Source organism: Scleropages formosus, chromosome 21 (assembly GCF_900964775.1).
Source record: "Scleropages formosus chromosome 21, fSclFor1.1, whole genome shotgun sequence".
NCBI classification, from domain to species: Eukaryota; Metazoa; Chordata; class Actinopteri; order Osteoglossiformes; family Osteoglossidae; genus Scleropages; species Scleropages formosus.
Window position 1 is genome coordinate 7680560 of NC_041826.1, and position 25492 is coordinate 7706051.

At 48.2% G+C, this 25492-nt stretch overlaps 2 protein-coding genes across 2 annotated transcripts in view; both read right to left on the bottom strand.

Annotated features, from left to right (window-relative positions):
- The window catches only part of cerkl (CERK like autophagy regulator), a 34976-nt gene extending 18189 nt beyond the window's left edge, over nucleotides 1-16787 (bottom strand). The window contains exons 1-2 of the mRNA XM_029247107.1: nucleotides 16174-16787; nucleotides 6293-6526 (exon numbers count right to left, since the gene is read on the bottom strand). Coding sequence (XP_029102940.1) covers nucleotides 6293-6526; nucleotides 16174-16525 — 586 coding nt within the window. The 5' untranslated portion in view covers nucleotides 16526-16787. The remainder of the gene's footprint in view (nucleotides 1-6292; nucleotides 6527-16173) is intronic.
- Nucleotides 16788-19840: 3053 nt separating this feature from the next.
- neurod1 (neuronal differentiation 1) lies at nucleotides 19841-23589 on the bottom strand. The gene is made up of 2 exons (XM_018728839.2): nucleotides 23373-23589; nucleotides 19841-22393 (listed from the first exon to the last, which is right to left on the bottom strand). Exon 2 carries the CDS (start codon nucleotides 22382-22384, stop codon nucleotides 21320-21322), a length of 1065 nt encoding a protein of 354 aa, XP_018584355.2. The 5' UTR covers nucleotides 22385-22393; nucleotides 23373-23589; the 3' UTR covers nucleotides 19841-21319.
- Between the last annotated feature and the right edge of the window lie 1903 nt (nucleotides 23590-25492).

Sequence of the window (25492 nt, forward strand, 5' to 3'; positions counted from 1 at the left end):
GCGTCCGGTAAACGTGTGCGAAAAAGCACCGCATAAAAGCTGGTTTGTCACATGCACTATGGTAACTGCCCTGTAAACGGGGTAGGGGGCGGGGCAGGCTAAGGAAATTTACAATGATAAACATAGCTGCTGGCTGGCAGCCATTAGTTACTATGGTACATAATCCCACCCCGGTGCGGGGAGAAACCCCTCCCCGGCCGCTGAAAGGCGACGCCGCAAGTAAGGAGTTGGGTTTCCCGTGACTCCAGGGCGCGGAGGCGGCTCCTCTGGTTTGCGGTCGCCCGGTTTAATTAGCCCCGTATCTGCGTGCCGCGTCAAACGTGGCCCCCGGCGGCTCCTCGTCTCCGGCCTCCGCGGACACGGCCCGTCGCCGCCGCTTCCTCCGCACGCCTACATACCAGGAGACGCGCAGAAGCGTCCACCCGGACGACTATTTAACTTGAGCTGCGCTCGGCTCTCGACGGGAGAGGTCGCGCAAGCATATTCTTCACGTAAAGTAAGACCCGGCTGTCGAACCCGTAACCCGGGCGGAGGACGTTAGCGGAATCCGCGGATCCCGCACAATCCTCGACGCGGCCCTGCGAAAGGACCGGAACCGCGGGTCGCGTCGGATGAAATAAGACGCGGCGGTTCGGGGAGCGCGGTGCGCCGACACCGCGGCGGTTTCGGCCGCGGGAGGGTCCCAGCTGCCGCGTCCGCGCTCGGGGGGCCGCACCGTCCGGGGCGTCAGCCGTCAGGATTAATATGTGCCATTTGCGGACCGCTTCGCGGCCACCTGGTGGGCCCATACGAGTCCTCCGCTGTCCTTGGTTAGTGTTTCTGCGGGTGACTCATTGCGGTAGTAGTGTTTCACCCCCCCTTCCCCCCGAGGGCCATTACTGCGGCCTGATGCCGCGCGGCGCCGTAAATACAGCCCCGCAAGCAGAGAGCCCTGGAGAGCTCAGCCGCTGCAAGGGATCACATGACCCGAGGTGTACGCCGGCTCAGCGGCCCTCTTAGGACGAGACGCACCTCGGGGGGCTGCCGGTCCCATTATCACCAGCAAATGACCTCATGTGGTCCGGTTGTCATATTGATCGCGCTACTGGTCGCGCCGCCCTGCCGCCAGTAGCTGCCTGTGCGACAGCGAATGGACTCGTGCGACGAAGGCATAAATGCGGAATGCGTCTCTGCCCCGCGCGTTACGCTGCGAATATCATAAATCGCAAACATACGACGTGGTCCCCGATGCGAATCGGCCTCTTAGTTTTTCCCCAACGCGGAAGGGGGCTACCTGACCCCCATGCCGCTGAACCTGCCCTGGATTGCGGGGACAATGAAGGACCTGTTTCTCCCCTCCGCTGCAGGTCACAGCACTCCCATGAGCCTCCAGGAGCACGCGGTACGCTCGCTAATCCCCGGGAACAGATGTCTTGCTTTTCCTCCCTTCAATATCCCTGGCTGGCTGGTCTCCGGAGCGATCGCACCCCCACGTCGCCGAGCCCGGGCCAGGGGCTCGGGTGTGAGAAAGGTCAGGGCTCCCCCCCCAAGGGCCGGATCCGTCGCGGTTGGGCCAAGGGACGGATTTAGAGACGCTGGTGGAAGATGGGGCCGGGCTCTCTGCTGGAACCCCACCCCCCCGGCCCCCGGCCCCCGCTCGGGCCTCAACAGCGCTTCTCCTGGGCGCGTGCCCTCCTCAGATCCCTTGCCAAGCTGGGGCGCTTGGCTGCATGTCAGGAACTGGCATTAGCGTGGATTAGCGGTGGGGGAGCCCGGGCCTTCTCCAGATTTGTCCCTTCAAGCAGGGGGATCACCAGGTAGGATCTGCCTGGAAGTCTCCAAGATAAATTAGCAGACTGGATACTTGGACTGCGCTCTGCGTATCGTTTCCAATTAATTCACAGAGGATCATATCGAGCCTTAAAATATTCCCGCGTATCTATTCAAGTAAAACAAAGCCGTAAACGCCGCGCCACGATCCCATCGCGCCAGCCGAAGCGTCTATCTGCGTGGACTTTCCTTTACAACAGGGAAAACTGCCCAAGCGATGCGAGGTTAAAGTTCCCGCTGTACACTTCCGACACGGGCACGAATGTAAGATTCGGTCATTCCAAACATGTATTTTTCGCGGTTTCTTTCTCGCGTCCGAGACTTTTTGCGCTCGGGGACCGGCACCCGAGAGGCTCGGGACAGGAAGCGCTCCGGGTTTGCGCGCGAGACGACCGCAGGACACCCCACCGTGAGCCTCTCCTGGTGCCGCAAAGTGGCCCCCGCTCTCAGGCTCACCGTGGATGGAGCCCGTCCCCACGGAGAGAGATGACAGATACCCTCCCCCCTGGGCTAGGTGTGTCCCGCGGGACCGCGCTCAGTAAGTGGACGTGCACCGCTTCCTTGAAAGTGACACCGGGCCGATGCCTCCGCCGCCGAGACGCGCATCTGCCAGGCCGGCTCGGGCTCCGCTGGGAGGCCCCGGAGCAGACGGTGCGGTCCCTCTCCCTTTCTCCCCGCTTGGGAGTCAGACACACACACACACACACGCACACAGGGGTGTCTCCTGTCCCCGCCTAACCGGAAAACGCCCCCTTCTCCCTGAGATCCCTCTGGTCTGAAATCAGAGCAGATTTATCAAACTAATTCAGGATGACCTTGTTAAAGAGCACCAGAATAACCTCCTACCTGAGACGTGCAGCTGTCCAGTCCAAAGCCCTGTTCCTAGCCATTTGTTACCACTGTACACCGATTCCCTCTTGGACACATTTAAGTGAGCTGTAAAGAAGTGGAGAGCGAGCCCAGGGGGTATCGCGGCACACGGGGGGCGCAAAGAGACCCCGCGGAGCGGGGGCCTCCTTTCTGACACGCATCTGTGCGGGCTCTCTGGTTTCCCCACATCTCTTTTACCTGCTCCGAGGACGCGGCGCATGTCCGCGGCCCACCTGGAGCAAGGGGACGTTTCATGGAAACCGGCAAGAGGGTCGCCATAGATACGGCTGGCGACGACTTCTCGGAACAGCAGCCTGTTAATATGTAACGTTGCTGCGCAAACAAAGGCAATTTCCTTCACCAGGACTCCCGGTAAGTGCATGTGTACCTGCCGTTAAACACGGTTACTGATTCACAGAGCCGCGAGTAATGAAGCACTTTACCGTCACGTGGCACGGCGGACGACATCGAGCGAAGAGCAAGCGGCATCGGCTCTCCCAGAGACGACGGTTTGCATCATTTTAGAAAAAGCGGCTGGAAACGGACTTGTTTCGCCAAGTTAAACAAGTCAGAAAGTGGTTTACGGAGCCGCGGCTCCGCGTTACGAGGGAAGCCTTATTCCAATGCACATAGGAAAGCAGGAGGCGAACAATGGCCGGTGCGTGAACGGGAGCGACCCTTTGGGTGAACTCTGGGCTTTCCTTCCCAGCCCCTTTCTTTCTCCTTCTGGGGCCCTTTGCCACCGCAACAATAAGGTTCAGCTTGATGCTAGGTGTGACCACGCACTTTGACAAGTGCACCAAGGCACATTCTTCGAGCGCGGTAATAAGATGTGGGGCACGTGAAGTCTGATTGACCTGCCCTACAGAAACCGGCCTGGTAATCTTTGAAAGGGGGCTTAGAAAAGGCAGCGGCGGTACACAGAGTGTCGCGCGAGGATATCAGAAGAGAGCCTCGCTCTGCACAGGTGGTACTATTGTGGAGGCGGGAGCTCCGCGCGTTGGCCCGCGGCCCCGGCTGGACCGATGGCCGGGCGGCGGCTTTTTAATCTGCGTCCGCCGGGCCACCTTTCAGCCGGACGCCCGCGCCTCATGCGTCACGGCACATAGCATGGTCTGTCAGGGCGATTTCCTGCCGCTGGGGCAATTGGAGTCCGGCGCTCAAAGAGAGTAGCGGGGCTGTTCTTTTGGCCCTCCGTGCACCTTTTGTGCCGAGTGTCAGCCGAGACACACCCTCCATTGTGCGCCCGCATTCGGCGGCTCCCTGGGAATCGCGGGCAAGGGGCGCGCGGAGGCCTTCTGGAACAGGTGAGGGCTGCCAGCGCTCCTGTAATCCAGCGTACGGAGCGCCCCCCCCCTCGCGCAGGACAGAGATTGGGCCCCGCCGATTTAAGAGCACATAAAACAAGAGAGGGGACCCTCCCACTTCGACAAAGGCGGACCGCATCCTTTATTTACTATTGTGAGAGGCCATCAAGGTATAATTTCAGGGGCCATTCATGCGCAGCGACATGTGGCACCAGCAATGCATTTCCCAGGTCGGCTAATGTGGGAAACTAATGTAGTGCAAGATACCAGCATGTCTTTGTTAATCAGCGCCTGATTGTTTCAAGAAAATGGCCAAATAATTATGATGAAGGCAAACGGCACCAGGAGGGGTTCACGCCATCGCGCTCGCACAGCGGCGCACCGCCCTCATTAATCCGACAGCCGAAGTCCCCTCTCCGCTCGCCGAGTTCCGCTCCGCGCTTGCGGCGTTCGCTCTCGGAAGCGGGAGCGATAAATAAATTTCGGAAAACATAAAAAGGCGAACGCTGGGGTTCCGCCTCGTTTAATATTCATGATTCGGTTTAAATGGAATAACTGACCGGTATTTAACGGCGTGGGCTTCCGGACAAAAACCGCATTTTTCATTTTCGATATAAAACGGGCCTCTGCCGTGTCCTTCAGGTCCCCTCAAGGCAGGTTATCTTAATTATGTTAATGAATTCATGTAAACAACTAAGTCGCTGCCCCCCCCTCACCCCCACTCCTCCTCATTTCTCTTCCATTGTCTCAGGAGACAGGAGAGCGACCCTAAAACAAGGTTTTGCTTAAAATTTAGTTTGCCGGAGGGGAAGCGCGGGGATGATGGCTCAGACAAAGGCAGCACCGAATCAGCGGAGGCCGACGGGGCGAGCGTGCGCTTTGTGACTCGGCGCCGGAGCCGCCGCCACCCAGCATCCGCGTTGCGACACGAGGGTTACATCACCCCGCGCTGGTGATCGCCAGCTCCAATCCCAGGGATTATACAGCTTTGTCAGTCCTGGTGGAATTATAACAAGACATCATCAACAATAACAAGCTGTCCCAACAGGTTGTGGCAGAGCCTCCTTAGAGCGCGGTTCCCACTTCTTGTACGTTCACACTATACAACACGCATTTGCTCATCTAGGTCCGCGTACGCAGAAAACCATAGTTTCGGTATTTTATACGCGTGGCGAACATGCCGAGATTTTTTTTTAAGGATGTTCCCAGATTACGGTGGAGACAGAGCGTGTCTGAAGGAAGCGCTGCGGTGTCTTAATACAGGGATTAATGGAGATTACCGGGCTTGACTAATACCGCGGCCGCCGGCCGATTGCTCACACCCTTTTATGATGATTGAGGATGTTTCCTGAAACTGCTGACCATGTAAGACCTTTGCGATTCTAGAAAGATTGCCCCAAGCAAGCAAGCGAGCGAGCGAGCGGAGGAGCTTGCTTATGCTCCCGAGAACCCCGGCCCCCCACCTGAATGCTGGCTCTTTCAGGACCCCTAGAAGGACAGCTGACATGTCTGGTGGGCCTCCAGCCGTGGTCCAGGCAGCACGTCTTGGCAGTCAACGTAGTAACGGGGACAGATAATTACAAACTGCGGGGGGCGTCCGGGACCAACCTGTTCCCTGGATGAGCTCCCGCAGGTTCTCATGGCCCGCGGCCCCACCTCACAACGGGGGCCCGCTGCTTCTTCGGTTGACCCGAAGAAGGCACTTCCAGCTTTCGTGTACATCTCAGTCTCAGCACAACACACACTTAGACAATTTCTCAGTCACTTGTGTTTGGGCGTCAAAGAGTTTTTTGGTAAAAAGATGACAGTGTACTCTGAGATTTTTGAAGAAGATGGCTTGTGAGGTTATAACTAGCAGTCAAGCCTTTTGTTCATCTCGAAATTCATCTCAAAAATGAGGGGTTTCAGCCCTTCGTGTCCGACACTCATCCACTGTTCTTCATAGCTTACCGGGTTTCTAATACACGACGCCAAGTTCAGAAGGGACGACACATGGTGCATAGTGACTCTTTGGACCATAAAAATATCAAGTGTTCTCTAGTACAGTGTTTAGAATGATACTGTATGTCCATTTAAAATTTTTCACATTAACCACATTTGACTGTATACCACGAAGTGAAACACAAGGTACAAACAACACTTCACAAAAAAGACGTACATCTTTTCTGGACTTTGCTTTTGAAAGCTCATAATACCGTAGAAGACGCTCAACACTCAAGAACACCATAGAGATGGTCTGGACCCACAGCTTTGCTTTAACCGCAGTGAGTTTCAAACAGTCGTCGTATGTATTTGAATACACTCACCACTCAGGAGGTCCTTCAGATGCTGGAACCAGACTTCACAGTGGTCTGCGCTCAGGTTATTGAGATGGATCGTCTGCTCCTTCAGCTTGGAGCCCTTCCTCGCACAGCAGAACAACGTGAGGCCCAACAGCGTGCCCCCCGTTTGCTGGCCTACAGACCGCCGCCGCTTCACCTTCACGGCAAAGACATCCCTGAGCTCCACGTGTTCCTCCCGCCTCCGGGTGTCCGACTCCCCTGGGAGAAGACACTGCAGTTAGGGATACTAAAATAAGTCTCTATGTATGAGAGTGTTTGTGAGCGTTTATTCGGGCTCATTTGTGTACATCTATGTGTGATATAAATTACGTTGCATTTTCGACAGTCAACCACTCCTACCTTTATGTTGGACAGCGTGCAACTTTATCTGGAATGATCGTTGCTTTTGCAAATTAGAAAAAATTAACTGATACAATTACAAAGCTGTCCATGGCTGGCTGAAACATACATTTGACAATCTTGCACCTACAGTTCCCACAAACACAGCTTCTCTTAATTTTATCTTAAACGTCAATAGAAGTTGCCATCCGTTAGAAGAACCCCATTGATGCGCAGGAACATGCTCTTCTTTAAGAAACCCAACAGTAGATATCTCTCCTCATATAGAACCTACTCTTGATTAGGAGACCCTTCAGTAGATATATCTCCTCATATAGAACCTGTTCTTGATTAGGAAACCCAAGAGTAGATATATCTCTTCATATAGAACCTACTCTTGATAAGGAGACGCTACGGTAGATGGATTTTCTTATATAGAACCCGCTCTTGATTAGGAAACCCAAGAGCAGATATATCTCTTCATATAGAACCTACTCTTGATTAGGAGACCCTACAGTAGATACATCTCCTCATACAGAACCTGCTCTTTATTAAGAGACACCACACTAGACATCTCTCTACACAGAACCTGCTCTTTCATTAGGAGAGCCCACATTAGACACATCTCTTCATATCAGACCCTTCCCTCATTAGGCGTAGCCTGGCTGCATCGCTGTGTTTCAGAACATTAACTGTCTTTTCACATGACTGAGCAAGATACCCGACACCATCTGTTCATGTTCAGGGTTTAGCTGTACTCCTAGATATCATGCTATTTATTTAACTATGTGGCCCTTCCCATTGTGGTCTACATAAAAAGGAGTCAATTTAATTACAGGGAATAAAGGTAATCTCTTCGGAAAGAGCTATCTGAGGGAAGGGGACGAGGGGCGAGCCCACTCTGACTCGTGCAACGTACAGGAGAGCGCCAGAGACACAGAGGGTGCGAGGGTGGCCACCCCTCCCCGACAACATTACTGTAAGCCGGGAGTCTGTCTGAATCAATCTTGGCACATCTGCCTGACGCGGACCGTAAACAGGATTAGAGTGGGTTTTATCTGCTTGACGCTAATTGTGTTCGCAGTTTCTGCACATGTCCAGTGTTTCAGACACACTGGCTTCGAAGCAAAGGCAAGGGGCCTACAGCTTTCACGCCCTTTTCTCACACTTAGACATACAGGCGCGGCGCTGGCCTGCTTCTTTGTAAATTGTCTGTTCTGGTGTTCAGGACTTGGAACTAGTTATGAGCTCATGGCCCATAATAAAGGAGAGTGGAACTGAGTTTGAAAGCATCTCACACTGGAAGGAGGAGGGGGGAGACAGCCTTAGTGCTGAACCACAGTGGAATCTTGGTCCACCAAAGCAAAGCCAGCTTATACACATATAGAGGTGCTTTTGCTGGTGCTGCAATCACTGTGTTGTCTTGATACGAGTACTTTTGGCCTCTCGCTATCATTTCGATCACTGGTTAGTGCTGCCTGTGCCTCACTGAAATTATTTGTACTAGACATGAAATACTAACTGGCTTTAATGGCCAGTAACAGTCAATTGCTTCATTTCATTATTAAAGAATCACAGAAATTAGTACAGAAATGATACTCCTTCGATCGCTTACAATAACGTTATGTCAGAACCTTTTTAATGCAATTGTATAACTCTTCATACTGTACCCTATTTTTTTTAGAACGACTTACTATTATTTACCGTACGCCTGAATCATTCGCTTTTCTCCAAAGTGACGCACATCTCCGAAAACGCCGCAGAAGTGCATTACGCCAACAGGCGGAGAGATCTAAATGCAGACATGATTCCTGAGTACAACCAAATTGTCCCATTCTTCCGTATAAAGCAGTATGCATCATGCGAGTAGCTGCATATAGGGTTTAAGTATGATGTTGCTAATTACTCTCATCAATATGAAGATACTGAACAAGCTTGGATTCATACTATGCTCACGAAGGAGATTTGTAAACTGTTGATTTTAACCGTACAATAAAGTAAAGTATGCCCTAGTACGTCATGTTGTGATTATTGATAGTATGCATTTCCTCAGTGAAATGGTCTCCTGTCCCCCAAACACCAGTTATTTTTATATTCGTTCAACGAACAATTCAAGTTTTGTGATCAGCCCAAGATGCCTATTATTAAAATAAATGTATTTACAGCATGAAAGAAGAAGAATACCTGCTTGTTGTTGGTGATTGGGGAAGGAAAAAAAAAGAGAACGAATAAAGAAACAAGACTGAACATGTTTTGTAATTTGCACCCATGCAATTGAGATTTACAGTACAAAACCTTTGGCTGAATTTCAGTTCAATTATGTCTAAATGTTGGCACACAATATCACACATTCGAGCTTGCTGGCAAACTGCATGATCTATTAAGGGAAATGTTACCAAGCATTTGATAATTTCCACGCACTTCATGGCTCTCTTTAAGTGGAAATTTTCCTGCAGTTACATGTCCTCAAATTCCATTATGAATGACGCATTATGCAAATATTTGGAAACCTGCAGCGCTTCTAGCCGTACCTTATCTGTTCAACGGGTACGAAAAAAAAGATATAGAACGGGTCAGTCGCTGAACGAACACACACACACACACACACACACACACACACACACACACACACACACACACACACTTATAAAGCTGCGGTTTGCTTTGTGATCATTTGCCCTGGTCAGGCCAGAGAGTCGATTGCACGCGTGACCCCGGCAGGTGCGTGGGCAGCTTGTTGTGCCTGTGTGGTTCATTTTGTCATGTCAGAGGCTGTGTTGCCCTCCCAGGACACTCTGGGGAGGGCGTCTTGCTTTTCTCTTTGTGGCCTGCACCACAGACAGCGACGCTGCTCACGTCAATGAGCATCGGAAACCCGATCTCCACGCCGGTGGCATTTGTGCCCCCGGGGCCGACGAACCCGGTCTTGCACCGGCTGTTCCATATGTTCCCGATCCTGGCCGTACAGGCGATACGATGCGAGGGATCGATCGGTCACGTTTGATGACAAAGCGAGCCGAGAAGCGAGCCTTTTCCTCCGCTTCGGTCGTAATTATTTGTGCATCCATCACGCATGCGGTGCAAGCGGAGCCAAGCTTTCCCTGGCATTTTAACATTCAGAACATGTTTGTACAACAGAGGAATGTGACAAAACGTCCCGTGCGAAGCATCAACAACAGGCCACGCCACCGTTTACACGGCAAGCGACGCCCGTCGAAGCGCAAGAACGTATTAGAGGGAGGAACGCTGCGCCTTGGTGCTTTTTATTGGGTTTATCCCGCATGGGGTGCCACGAACGTGATGTCAAGTGTCACTCGGCGGGAAGGGAACGCTCTCGGCGCGCAGCGTTTGCACAAGGGCTCAGCGCCTTCCTCCGGTGGCATTTACGAGAAGAGAAGTAAAGACAGCAGCCCCTCAGACAAGCCCACCTCCGTCCGCGGCACCGTCAGCGTTGCTCCCTGGCGAAAAATGAGGCTGATTTAAAATGACACGTCGGGAACGGCCCTCATTTGGGGCACAGCGAGAAGTCTCAAGATTAAATAAAACTGTGCAGTCTTCTAGAAAAGTTTATTGCTTCCAGATGGATACAAGCTTCCTCCCAGCACCATACCGGCGTGCGGCAGACGTAGGGGGGCGGCCCCATATCATCATGCAATTAATGAATGGACAAAGCGCATCCGTTTCGAGCCTCCCCTCCGACGTGGGAGGAGTCTAATGCACGCAGCATGAGCGCCACAGTCAATATGGAGGGAGGCGAAGAAACGGCAATCCTCAGTGGAAGCGGTCAAAAGACGGCGAGCGGCAAGAGGCACGTCCACGAAAATCAGAACGCAACAAAAGACGGCGCCGCGCACGTTTCCGGTCTTCCGCTCTAAGCTGTCGCTCGTCCGTCACGGACGAGGACATTTCGGTCCACCGCATATCTGCCTTGTCAAACGCCGGCGGGGCTTTTGTAAGGGTTAAACCCCTCTTTGTTCCGTCCCATCTGTGCCCGCGGTCGACACATACAGTGCTCTTGAAGACGAAACTAATACTGTATATTGAAAACTGTCCAAGCACAAAAACCCTTTGCCAGTTGAGTGTGCTGCTCTTTGCCCCATGTTGTGCGCGGCCATGTGGTTCCCAGTATGGCGCCGAGGACCATATTTCCCACCTGTGCCTGCCGAGGCCCATGTCGCCCGCGCACCAAAACCCAATATTTACATTTCTGTATTGCTCTCCTGCAGCCCGCAGGAAGGAAACAAAGCAAAACGGCGGCGTTTTAGTTTGTCCTCTTGGTTAAGTCCAGATCTGACATCGCGTCTATTCTGCATTTCGGGGTGTACCACCATGGAGGCGGTACGCCGGGGCCAATGAACGTTCATCGCCATATATTAGAGAGAAAACGTGCCTCTTTTTTCCATGAGCTCCGCGTACGGAGTTGCGCTACTCGTTTCGTTAAACGTCAAAGGGTTAGAGGGCATCTCTCAGGTAAACAGTCGTCGACACGCACGCATCGCCCTGCAACTCGACGACTGGTATTTGTCACCGGGAGTGTTTTAATTACAGACACACACCTGCCCCGTGGGTCCGGACGCGCAGTCTCAGGTGTTCCTGGAAGAACATAACGCGTTCTGACATAATGAGTGGTTATTGATGATAATAAAGCCACGTTTTCCTTGCCAAGTTTCTCGTCACGAAGAAAGGCACCAACGCAGCGCTGAGGGCTGTCTCAAACACGCATTAATTGCAGCATGTCGCATCTGTTGCTGTGGAGTGCAGTCTCAAAGCAAACCCTGATCCGCTCGTATCTCAGAAGTAAAAACAAGTGCAACCCAGACGTAAAACACATCAAATTCAATATGAGGTGCAGTGGATCTTTTAGGAGCCGTTGCTAATGCGTATTGCAACGTCGTGCTTTTATTACGGGCATTATTGTGATCTGTTCCATTACCTTGAATCTTACACTTATGAATGTATGAAGAAAACAGAAAATGAGGTAGTGAGACTGATGGGTAACATCCGTGATGGTTATACCACCTCGGGGGTGGTCAATAATGTCTTCCTCTTAGACGTAAGTAAAAGACAAACTCCAAAAACCTCTGCTGTGCGATTAAGTCCTGAAATCTGTGGATGAGGTTTTGGAAAATGGACGAGATGGAAGATGGCTTTGTTAAAACATGGGACTCCTAATCCCCAAAAGAAAAGAACTAAGAAACACTGGAGAGACAATAGACACACAATTAGTATTGACTTGGGAGCCTTGAAAGTCACATTTTCCATGAAATCCCATAGAGAGACACTGTGATACTATTGGGAGTGACTCGTGTAAAACAGGCACAAATGACACCTTACCTTGCCAGTTTACCTGAAAATCTGCTAATTTTTTTCAATAATACTCGATTAACAGACTACATAAATCAGAGATATTATGCATAAAACAAAGTTTCCTTTTTTAAAGTTAGGTCCTGGATAATGAGAGAATACAGCACAGAGAAATACAGTATAAGCTAGAGCTGTTATACATTATATAAAAATATAATATACAGTATAAATACAAAATGCAAATAGTTGATATTACAGCATTATTTTATAAAAACAGTGGCAGCAAACTGGATTTTGATCCAATGGACTGTAAAACTGCAATGAGAGGTTCCTAACCAATTAAATAATGATTTTAGTCAAAAATAGGTTGGCCTCTTTGGAAAAACACTTGACAAGCGTTGCTATTTATAGCCTGTAAGGATTTGCAGGCCGATTAAATAATAATCAGCTCAAATTATTCAAATTTTGTACGACTGTACAGTAGCTACAGCAGACCTCTGCACAGTAATGAAAACTTAAGTATCTGTAATTGTTTACTAACCTGAACTTTCTTTCTCGAGAGAGGAGGAGACTCTACATTAGCCAGATTCGGGGCTAAAGCAGCAGGAAATCAGGAGTGTTTTAAATCCCTACAATATGGACTTGGATGTAAATGTCTGTCTTGCTTTTTCACCTAGGGACATTTTTATTCAAATGTGTGCCCCTTCTGGCTTATTGTTTACAAATCTTTTAAAAATAAAGTGGAGAATTCACATTCAGCAAGGGATTTGGGACACCGATGAAAGAAACCAGGGCAACTGGATTGTTGCTTCGCAACACACAAATCTTGAGTTCAAAATCGGAGGAAGACAAGTGAGCGAAGCCGTTTTTTTCAAAGCAACGCAGGAAGCAAAAGCAGGAGCGGCGACAGAGAGCTCTTGGCGAAAACTGGGTGGCGTCGTGGCGAATTCGAGCCTCTCATCTGCAGACACTGGCAGAAACATGTGGACAGAATCATTGGGGGGAGGAAAAAAAAATAAAAAATCAGTGTACAGCACTCTGTGCTGAAACCACTGCTAGCGTATAAAAGCTGCCTTTGAGCCTTAATACTGGAACTTAATCTCATTTAAATTAGCCCGGAAATTTGACACCGCCTCCCCGTTCATTAAAAACAAAAACACCCAGGTACAGTTTACACAGAGCAAATGTCTTTATACTTTAATTATGTTACGGAATTAAACAAAATTATATTCAGAATTAAAAAAAAATAATGGCTAACAGATAATTACTTTTAACATTTGCATTATAAAAACAAGCTCTGTTCAAGGTCATAATTTATTCATCCCATTTAACATGAAATGTACAAAGCAGGGCGGTTAATACAGTGTAAAAGCGAGCAATTTCCTCTAAATATGAAGGACAGGGTATACCATTAGGATAAGCTTTCCCTAGGTAGCACAGTGACTGTCAAGCAGAGAGCCACAGCGTATCTGCGCCTTCCTGTCAATTTTTGGCAGTTTTGTGAGAGCATTTGGTAAAGGCCATAGGGGGTTATTAGATGGATGCTTTCTTTGTAATGAGAGTGCTGGGTTAATAGCATTGGCTTATGCCAGCGACAAAAACACCGTCCATAAAGCTTAAGCAAAATAAACCCTTATTCAGACGACACGGCGCCTATGCTGCGGGAAAAATAAAAAAAAAACACCAAAATCCACAACACACTCGTAGCCTTCCAGCTAAAGAATGCTCAGTATGTTACAGATATTCAAGGAAACTGTATCAAGACTCGATGAACCATTGAGACTTTTCAGTTATTATTTTACAAAATCTTTTCTGGATCTCCCCACCCTGTTAAAGATCATGTATTGAACAGTGGAGCTTTCATACATTGTGCTGGAAGAAATGAGCAAAGAATAAAAACAGAAACAACCATTATAGCTTGAATAAACTCATCCATCACAAGGACAATTCTGAATAAAAAGTACTGAATTTTATAAAAGTACAGAATTTATTCTGAAACCAACCAAAAGATTATTAATAAAAAAAAATTAAACCATTAAACTTCATGTTATTATTTATAGCAGCCATCATACAAACAGCTCATTAAAGCATTGTGCCTAAGCTCACTTTTAAAAAGTGTCTATATTCACTTTGTGTAATGTAACAGGCTGTGATTTATAATTTTTTTTTTTTTTTTGAGTATCATTTACTTGGACATTTGCTAACTGTCCACAAGTCTGACAGATGTCCTACTTTAGGTGGTCACAACAGTTGGCTGGTGTCTATTTCCAGCACATCTGTTACACAAGACTTTTGGCAACATGGTTCATTTCTTTTCTTTTTGGGGTTAGATTACTTAAATATAATGTAATTTTAAAAAAAAATTAAATTATATTTTAAAGGGATGTGAATAGAGACCTAGTATCCTAAATAACTACATGAGTACAATTATAAATTCAAACATTAAATGTAAAATACTGAATGGTTTAAAAGCATTGGTTTTCATTTTACTAACATACCAAAACAAAGGAATACATTGTTGGGAATAGAAAAAATATATTAAATGTCCAATGGGGAAAAAATAAAGGCCAGAAACTGATTTTTTTTTTTTACTAAATTTACCTTGGTGACATAGAGAGTAACAGTAAGACAGCAAGGAGGCTCCAACGACATCATATTTTGAACATTTTCAAGATGTTTGAACAACTCAGCTATTACATGTAAATTATTGCTGTTTCAATCTCAAGCAACAGCCAAGTAGCCCAAAATTCTGAGCAGACACCCCTGAACGCAGGAGCCACTGAGTGAAGAAAGACCTTATAAAAAGAGAGAAATTACACCAGTATTTGAATACCTTTAAAAAAATGCTAAATTATTAATCCCAAAAAAAAAATGTAAGTATTTCTACATCTTTAATACGGTATTCTGTGATATACTACTCTGCCAAAAGCACCATGCAATATATGGATCACGAAATAGAGAAAATTGCATTTGAACTCAACGACCAAACGCACAAGGCCTAACTCGTGGAGACAGTGCTGAAGAAACTAGTCGCTAGCGGAGCGCGGCTCCGACGCACGTTTATACGTGAACGGCTCAGCTGTCTTGAGTCCATTAGCAAAGGGGGAACGATGGCACAAAAGTAAATAACATTATGCAGTGTTACCTTGAACACCCTGGGAGATGTGCCTCCCAACCTGAGCATCTGTGTCTGCCCGCAGTCCAGCCCTAGTGCTCCCAGGGGGCTCATTTGGGACGTTTCCTCAGGGGACACTCGCAGACAGGGGACAACAGCCTCTTATCTCATTCCACTGTATCGGCTGACATCTCCTCAAAAACGCGCCGTGCCCGAACAAAGGCCCACATTCAGTCCCCTTGCCGCTGCCTTTTTTTCCCCCCTTAACTTTGATGGACCGTTTGAGCAAGTGGGGTATTATTCCCGTACTTAGCGCTCTTTCGCTGCGGCCGCAACCAAACTCACAGCAATCGTGACATTTAAAGGCCACCTGGGGAAAGCAGCGCTCATCTAGTCTGCGGTGTGGCCGCCTGCTCTCACCTTCCCGCTTCTTTGTCTTCGCTGCCAGTATCTTACTTTAAGCCCTGCATCGACTCCCGTGTTGTTTTCCTTCATTTATCTCACACCGTTGTTCAAGGCGACTTACTTTATTAATTCACTTTCAATGATTTGCAGATTTATTCAACAGGTTATTGTTACCGCGTCAATTCGGGGATTTATAGTATTGTGACGAAGGCAACTGCAGCAGCAGCAAGATGCAGAGCAGATACCTTCGGACTGCAGAACAACAGCCGTAACCACCACGCCACCTGCTGACCCCACGTGTAATTTATCAAAAGAACCCATGTCTGTAGGCCACCTGCAATCCCAGCCCTGGGAAAACACTTGGTTACACTGTAAAGTGAACAACATGTTGAGATTTGAGAGAAAATCATGTGTCAAGTTTTTCTGGAGCAAGTTAAAGTGCATGTTTGGCTGTGTGGGGCCCCAGTTACTACTAGTTATAGCGCTCGTGCCGAGGTGCTGTGTGGACGAAATCTCTAGATAATCCAGAGAGGAGCGCACACTTAGTTAATCCTAATCGCGGTCCATTTCCCCTGCACAAGCAAAAACAAACGCGCGCGCGCACACACACACACACACTGTCACACATACGCGCCCCTGTACGGCCTGCGTGCAGCGCGGCAGCGCCGGTTGCCATGGAGACGGTGAAAACGCCGCAGCCCACCTGTAGGGGTCTCGGGCTCGATGGGGGTCCATGTTACTCTGTGCGCGGTGAGCACCACGTCGCAGCTCTTCTTCTCTATCTGGAATATCCCCCTAACAATGGTCTCCTCCGGGTTCGCTGCGACTGCTCTCTCCTCGGTCCTCCTCTGTCCAGCCCCCGCCGGCGCCGAGGACCCCCCGTCCGACGGGGGAGGGAGCGACGCGCAGCGCCGCGCTCCTTCGTGCTGTATCTGCTTCTTCTTGCACGCCTTCCGGTTTCCACGCGCTGCAGACACCGGTTGCATCTCGCGTGGCTCCTCGCGGCTCCCCGACCACGCGCTCCGGCTCGAGCGCTTCCGCGGGGACTCGAACATCGCTCCGATATATTATCTGCAGTCGAGCGTTGGGCTGGAATTTCTGGCGCGGCACAGACAATCGGGTCAGCGCGGCCCGGCGCTTCTCCGAGTCCCACACACACTTGGGCTACGGGACTTCCTCCTCGGCCTGCGCGCTCCCGCGGCGCGCGCCCCCGCGGCCAAGTGCCTGCAGCTGCGTGGCTACGCGCCTGTGGCCACTTTACACGTGTCCCCCCAAAGCGGCGATTAGCTTCGTGGCCATTTAATTCGAAAATACAACATTCGGAGAAAAAAAAAAAAAGTCTTTTTCAGCGAAAGCATTGTTACATTATTTATATCTGCAGTATTTATACAAATATTTACATTTATTTATTTATAATAGAATGTGCTACTATTAGTCATTGATCGAGGAGAACGTGTCATACCAAATACCCCCCCTCCTCCAGTACTAGTTTGTAACCCCACTATAGGGTTGCTAATATTTTGTCGGTTTACCGAAAATCGACAAGTTGTCACGAGCCTGATTAATGACACGTTGGAATAGAATATTAAACAAAAGTCTCGCGCACACTAGTTCAAAAGGAATCATTTCAAGTCGGTGACTACACTGTTTAAACTACCTAAAAAGCAGGCGCGTTACATGGAGTAAAATCGACGTGCACACTGGTAAAAATGTAGTGTAGGCCACCCGGTAATAAAACTGATTCATGTTTGCTGATTCACATTTTTTTTGTTCTGTTTCCCCTGTTACTGTGGTAGTTTACATTACATCAGATGTACCTTGAGTGTCCGTCTTTGGCTCGTCCCGGGGGGCATTAGATCAACACTCTTCAGAGCTCTTATTAATTGCTCACATCCCACCTAACTCTAACAGTACTGCTTTTATTAACTGAAATGGACTTACTACAGTACGTACTGTACGGGCTAGTGGGTGTTTTTTTCAAAGTACAACGTGAGAAGTGCGCACTATACTGACATACTGAATAAATTATAAAGTGAACCGTAAGGAAGTCAAATCGCCCTGCATTTGTTTTTTTTTTTTACATTTATTTATCTATTTTTGACCGGGCTGTAAACTAATAGATTCCAATTTGCATTTACATTTATTTATTTATTTAGCAGACACTTTTCTCCAAAGCAACTTCCAATGAACTCCATGTAGTGTTATGAGCCCACACACCTTATTCACTGCGGTGACTTACACTGCTAGATACACTACTTACACTGGGTCACTCATCCATACATCAGTGGAACACACTCTCTCTCTCTTTCACTCACACACTACAGGGGACCTGAACAGCATGTCTTTGGACTGTGGGAGGAAACCAGAGCACCCAAAGACTTACACTGCTAGATACACTACTTACACTGGGTCACTCATCCATACATCAGTGGAACACACACTGTCTGTCACTCACACGCTAAATTAAAAATATGCACAAAAACTTTAAGAATTTCTTTTTTAAATAACTATGAAATACTGGTGATATTATTAATGACTGACGCCAGTCTTGCGGAATTTGAAGGCTGATCAGTATCAGTGTTACACTGATTGGTATTTTTAATGGATATTGAACTTAATTAAACGTGTAATGTGGAACTGGTTGTTTTTGTTTTAAATGTCTATCCCCCCCTCCTCCGTGTGTGTGTTTCTCCACGATACTTTTGCAGGCTGCAGTGACTTTTAGCACCATGGACAGCTCTAGAGTGAACCTTCAACTTGTGATCGCAGTGGATTTCTAGGCTGAACCGCTGTGCCCACGCAGTACAGACGGGTGACTCATTCAGAAACTTCACACTGAAATGTGAACACTCGGTGGTGTAAAAGAAATGGGAAACACACCACTCAAAACACTCCAAGTAAGTCCTTGAAACACATGATTCTTTATAGCCACTTCCTATTTTTTTTCCCTTACTTCTGTGTACCACTGGGCCATGGTTACTTTACCAATTCATGGTAAAGTCTTTGAATGAGGGTAGTGCAACGGGAGAGAGGTTCCAGCCAGGGACCTTCAGATTACACTCCTGAACACTGCACTTCTTCATCCAGCTTCGATTTTTGTCCGACCATTGAAGCGGTTGGTGATAAATATGCAATATAGTATTAAATAATGGTGAAAACTGTGTGGAAAAACTGTGCTGTCCGCGCGTGTGTGTGTGTGTGTGTGTGTGTGTGTGTGTTTCTCCAGTTTCTCCAGTCATCTGGGTTCAAGGAGTATAAATCAGCTAAATATGCTGCAGATATTGGCATTGCTTCTGTGGTATTTTCCCATCTGATGAAAGTACTGTGCTATGCAGCGAGTGTTCATGCATAAACAAGATAATTTTCATAAATTAAAATCTCCCCTGCAGAAGTAACATCTGTGCCTCCCTCGGTTTGCATAAAAGATGGTGGCATGCGAATGGCCCCTTGACTGTCTGCAGAAATCCGTGGCGTCCTTCAGGTTCCATCTTTATACGCGCCACACACACACACACACACACACACACACACACACACCACTTTGATGTTCTGGGGACTTTTTTTTTTTTTTCCGGCGGCGCGATTTAGACAGTGCATTCCGTTAATTCGTTTAGAAATGATCGCCTTTAATTTAAAAACGAGACGTTCTTTCTTTCTTTATGAATCCACACAACTGATCCAAGATTTCTGGCTTCCGATAAGATCAGTGTGTCCCCGACATTATCATAAGTAGAAAAAATATTCCAAAAACATACTCCAGTAATAACAGCCTGCTGGAGGAAATTGATAGATAATTGTAATATCGATTGACAAAAATTCTAAGTCGCCTTGGGAAACGTGTAAACTACTACTACTTCTAATAATAATAATAATAAGAAGAAGAAGAATATTCCAGGCACTAAGAAGAAAGTCCCCTCCATGCGAAGCCTGAATTATTAACGGTTGCAATGCCCTCTTATTTCGGCTTGAGGACTACTGTGTGTGAGAGAAAGAATATGCTAATGTGTGTTAAAGTACTGCCGATGGGGGAACAAACGTTGCCAAGTGTGTATTCTCAGGACACCCAAATCTCAAGCAATTCGAAAGGTATCTGAGGGTGATCGGGGCCTTGGAGGCAAACTGGAGAGGAAGCAGGCAAAGGTCACCATGTCCATCCTCGCAGCTTCAGCACCGAGCGCCGGAGCGCGTCCCCCCTTCACACACACACACACACCCCATCGTTTCAGGTACCAGCGTGTTTGTCGTTTTTTATTTCGTTGCCGGTAGGCCACATTTGAAAAACAGCGCACTTTTAAACTTTTGGAGTTTTAGAGACACCACCGAAGTCAAACGCAAATGAAGAGTCAAAAGAGAAGCGCCAATCATGCGTGTTCCTTTTTACAAGTTTATTAGTAACATATGAAATACGTTTACCGCCGCGTACATAGAGCAAACAAATATAGCAATAATATCCGTTTTCATTGCAGAAATAACTTAATGTTCTTGCGACGCTCGTGGAGACGGACCCATGAGACGCAGCTGTCCAATGTACGCGTTAAGGTTCCAACCTCTTCTTCAGCCTACATTTTCCCCACGTAATGTTATATTTAAAACATGTCCTTAAGAAAATCACACCTACCTGGAAAAACTTCAATTACTGACTTGATTCTACAAATAATAAAATTGAGCCTTTTCATTAGCTATGAGAGTAATAAAAACAATAATCCCATAGGAATTACATAGTACACTAAGAAATCACATCGAAGGAGGAATGCAACTTTTTTGACCAGATGTTCAGTCCTATCTGCATTTTAAATCGACTGGAAATGTGTTCTAAGCCCCAGTGCGATGTGGCATTACGTCATATTATACAAGTTAACAAAAGAAAATAACGGTACAAACTTAGTGACGATGAACCGGCTCTCGGTCTGAACCGCAGTTGTACATGCAATAATATTATCTATTGAGCTATATTTCCTTTTTATTCCGCAGTTTAAAGTCCTCAGATCAGAGTTATGAATTTAAAGGTGGGGGGAGGGGGGTACTTGTCCTGACAGTGTAAAAGGGGAAATTTCGACTGACAGTGAGCGAGCAATGACACAGCACGTGTGACGCACTTTTATCACTTTCTGGAAGCGTGTCGTTGTCCGCCCATTTAATTATTCAGAGTTTTCCTTCTGAAGAAGAAGAAAAAAAAAATGAATGAAAAGGAAAATCACATGGATCAGAAATGTGCAACGCTGCGTGACTTTACAGTAAAGAAGTACCAAGGCAACTTAACATACATCCGCGCACTTTCTCCCCGCTGATTTTTTTTTTTAAACCATAACATCGTAATTATTACTGTTTTGTATAAACAAGACCCAGGTCTATAATTTTTTTTTTATAAAACATCGATGGAGCTGCATGGGATAAAATAGGAAATCGACCTTATAAAAGTTAATCAAGAATTCTGTACAAAAATCACAACAAAATAATTCAGCATGGGATTAGACTAGTAGTAAAATGCTGTTTGAAAAAAATATATATCTTCATTTAATTTTCGCGATTGGCCCATTGTCTGCTCAAAAATTGCATAGTTTCCAAATTATTGCTCGTGATTTTTTTTGTCACGTGGATCGTTACATAATGAGAACATTCTAAATCTGGTCACACCCTTCTTTGCCCGCCACTCTTGTGACCTCCATATCATATAGACGCGCTATAGAGCATATATAATACATGATAAGGCGAAACGGGATCGTGGGAGTCCCAGAATTCCACCTAAAGGCAGTAACATCAATAAATACATACATAGGTTTACGCGAGTGGTATTTGCACTTGTGCGTCGTCAGCGAGGCCCCGACGCGTGGACGCTCGCGGGACGCGGCTCAGTCGTGGAATATGGCGTTGAGCTGCGCGTTCATGACCCTCTCGTGGTGCGAGTGTCCGTCGTACGACAGCATGGTCTCCATGGGTATGTCGCAGCGCTGCGCCGAGCCCGCGTACAGCGGCGCGTGCGCCTGCGGGCCCGCGAGGCCCGCCGCCGCCGGGTAGTGCATGGTGAACGCGTAGCTCTTCTCGAAGTCCCCGGATGAGGGCTCGTGCTTGAAGGAGAAGTTCCCGTTCACGCTGAGCGGGGGGCTCAGGGGCCCGTCGAACGAGGGGCTCGTGCAGTCCGTGAGCACGGATTCGAAGAAGGGCTCCAGCGCGCTCCCGTACGAGTGCGGCTTCACGTGGAAGATGTGGGAGCTGTCCATTGTACCGTAGGGCGGGCTCGGAAGACCAGGGGTTTGGTAAGAGTAGGGGTGGGCCGCGAAGGAAGCACTGGCCGTTTGCATATGCGCCGGTATCTCCTGGCTCTGTTCCGGAAGGAACGTCCGCGGGTTCAGCTGGAGACACCCGGCCACCAGGTTGGTGGTGGGCTGCGACAGTCCCTTGCACAGGGCCTGCACGAAGGACATGAGATCGGGACTCTTTCCCGAGCGCAGGATCTCCGACAGAGCCCAGATGTAGTTCTTGGCCAGCCGCAGGGTCTCGATCTTGGAGAGCTTCTGCGTCTTCGAGTAGCAGGGCACGACCTTGCGCAGACTCTCGAGCGCGTCGTTCAGCCCGTGCATGCGGTTCCGCTCGCGCGCGTTCGCCTTCATGCGCCGGATCTTAAACCTCTGCAGGCGCGCCTTGGTCATCTTCTTCTTCTTGGGTCCGCGTCTCTTGGGCTTCTGGTCGTCGCCGTCTTCCTCCTCGTCGTCGTCGTCGTCCTCGTCCTCCTCGAGCCTGTTGAGCCCGTCCACGTCCTCGGGATCGGCGTCCTTGGCCATGGCGTCGCACTCCTCGCGCTCCTCGCTCTTCTTCTCCAGCTCGTGCTCGTCGTGCGAGCTGAGGCACTCGTCCGGCCAGGTGGACGCGCTCTGAGACTCCGGCATTATGCTGTCTTCGGTGTAGGACTTAGTCATTGTCGTGCGCTGTTTGCAAAAAATAAAAAATAAAATAAAATAAATAAAGAAAGAAATGAAAACGGCCATTAATAATGCAGCATTATAATGCGGCAATAACGGAGACCTTGTTCACTGGGTGCAGCCAGATATTAGGAACGAAGCGTTTCTGTCCCTGCAGCGTCGTGTATCAAAAATAGCTCTAATGCCCCACATTCCACTTCATTCATGTTTCTCAGTACCTGTGTAGGAAATAATAACTGCTCATCCCCACAATGCCCTTACATAACGGTGACCACATTTATAAGCTGATTACGCGCTTGACAACTGCTGCATTTTCATATCCATCACATCTAATAAATAAGATTTGCGGAAACAAAACAACTTTACCGTGACGTGAGTGGTGCCTATTATCCCCGCCACATTTTTGGATGTGAACGTGCACGTGTCACCGTTTGCTGATCCCGATTCTGATCCTATGCAACTTTTCACGCGGCGCAGGGTTTGGACACTGATGGCAAAGGTTACAATCGCGTCGTGTCGTGTGTGTCAGTGGCAGCTTCACAAAATTATAAGACTTCGTCCGTTCTCTGTATCGTAAACATGCACTCGTTTGGTGGTCATTATTATTATTATTATTATTATTATTTCTCTGCTCAGAAATTAGACTACCTAAATGCACATACTAGTTCGAACTATTTTACGCAACAACTGAATCCTCATTCCGAGCGATACTGTAACAGGTAGTATATTCCAATATGATTCATTACACTAAACAGGGGGCTTTTTTTTATTTTGTTTTTTTTACCATTCTACGAACAATAATTTCATTGTCTTTTGCTTAGAAATGAAGCGTTCAAAATGATTTTGAAATGCAAACAAAAAGCAAAAAGAAGAGAAGGCGCAGTAGCACTCAACTCCTGGCTTGAGGTAAAAGAGATGGATACGGGAGGGATATTACTAGGAAAGATGGTGATCGGAGAGGAGGTATTAAAGTTGAGATACACACCTTGTTCTCGTGCAGTCAGTCAGTGTGTCTTTGTTATGGGAGTGTCATGCCCCTCCAGCCAGGTGTGTCCGGGTCCTGAGAGCTCTACAGTGACTGGCTGCCTGCTGGATCTCCACGTTATATAGCGGTGCTGCTGATGCTCAGAGATGAACATGTGATGAGATGAACACCTCTGGCTGCCGTTAATGCCCTCGAACCGACGGACCGTCAGGAGAAGCTCCGCCTTCTTTTCCCCCCGGCACGCGCCATATGGTCAGCTACGTCAGGCGAACGGGCCCCCGAGCGTCACGTGACACCTTCCATTTGTATGCGGCGGAGCTCTCTATTCCATCCCTTTGTGGCCCAAAGAAAGTGGCCATCTGTCGCCAGTTAGAGACTCCGTGGACCTGTTTGTACCCGCAGGACGAATTAACCCTTTCGCGCACGCGCTCGCCCGTCCAGCAAATGGGCGCTCTTGAACTCGCCCCATTGTCAATGTGCGTGTGTGAGAGGGGGTGGAGGGGGGGGGGGGTGTGTGTGTGCAGCGTCTGAAGTATATACACCCATCATCACTTGACTCGTGCTAATCGATGATACCGACCGTATTATTGACTCCACGGAGCTATTAATGATTATTGATCAGTGTTGTTGGAGGGCACGCGGTGCACTTTCTTCTCTCATTGAAATGGGAGGCAAAGAACTTTTAGGGTTGCTCTGATTTTTCCATTACAAGTCATGTTTTTTACTGATAAATGAAGACGTCGCTGACAGTGATTGTACAGCGGGATGGAGGAGGATGCTGTTGCGGCTGCTGCTGCTGCTGATGATGATGATGATGTTGTGATGATGATCATGTTATGTACAACACAGGTCCCCGGCACGGTCTAAATAACTTGAACGTCTGAAGTCAGGCTACTGGGTCAGCCACTTTAATCCCATTGTGAACCGTCCAGCGCTTATCCCCGCTAATCTTTCTAATTGTGCGTGCTGATGATTGCAGACAGTGGTTGTGGGGTCTGGACTGAACCCTCAGTAATGACTCCCCCACCCCCCCTACTCTCCTGTAGCCGGGGGTGGGCACGCGAGCCGCACGCGCGCCGACAAAAGCCCGTTTCACGGCTCAGTGGTCTCATCCAACGACTGAAAATCTGCTCTTTTCAATTCACGTCGATATAATATAATCCCCAAGAAAAGATGACGTGGTGACCGTTGAGCGACGCGCAAGATGAATGAAAAAAAAAAAAATAAGAATAGAGACGCGAATTGATTTCAGATTACGACACAGGAACAGTTGTTTTAGCGGGGGCTTAATCACCAGAAAACTCCCATGTGTCTATAATAAGAATTTTAGCTGAAAATAATTAGGCTTTTTTTAAATCTACTATTTATCGTTTCATCCACCTGCTGCCAAATACAAGAATCATAAAAATATACCAACCACTTTGTGCCTCGAAGGAATCATGGAACGAGTAAATGTTTTGCATATTTTCCATGAAAATCCCAGCTCTTGGGAACAGGGAAGGGCCCAGTATCTTAATTAAAGGTAATTGATTCGAAGAGCACCTGCGAAGGTAATAATTCATTTTGGGGCTCCTACGGTTTTTGCAACTTAGATGTGTTTTATCTTTAAATGAAGAAAAGAGTCGAAGGCAGAGCACTTAGCTGAGAAGCCGAGCAGCCCGTGCTGTGGGTGACACCACGCGAGCCTTTATACCTGTTTGCTCAGGGATCACACACGAGATACGCGCGCGCTGCCGTGTTTGCGCAGCTCCGACGAGTCCCCGTGCAACGTGTGTCAATGGCCTCGCGCTACGGCGCAGCTCCACAGCCAGGTAACTGCGAAGAGGCCGCGGAAAGTGGGCGCCAGGTAATCTCTGCCATAAAACCACGAGCTGTGCCAGTCGGACCCGGAGACGGGAACTCAAGGGTGATTTACTGTGGTTTCCCGGCGCTGCCTCTAGGTTACCATGTAGTCCAGGGGTGGGGGGGTAACAGACTCATAGAGAGAAAGAAACAGAAGGAAGGAGAGAGATAGAGAGACAGAGACAGAAGGAGGAAGAGAGAGAGAGAGACAGGGGGAAAGAGAGAGGGAGGGAGAGAGAGAGAGAAAAACAGAGGGAGAGACAGAGGGAGAGAGGGAG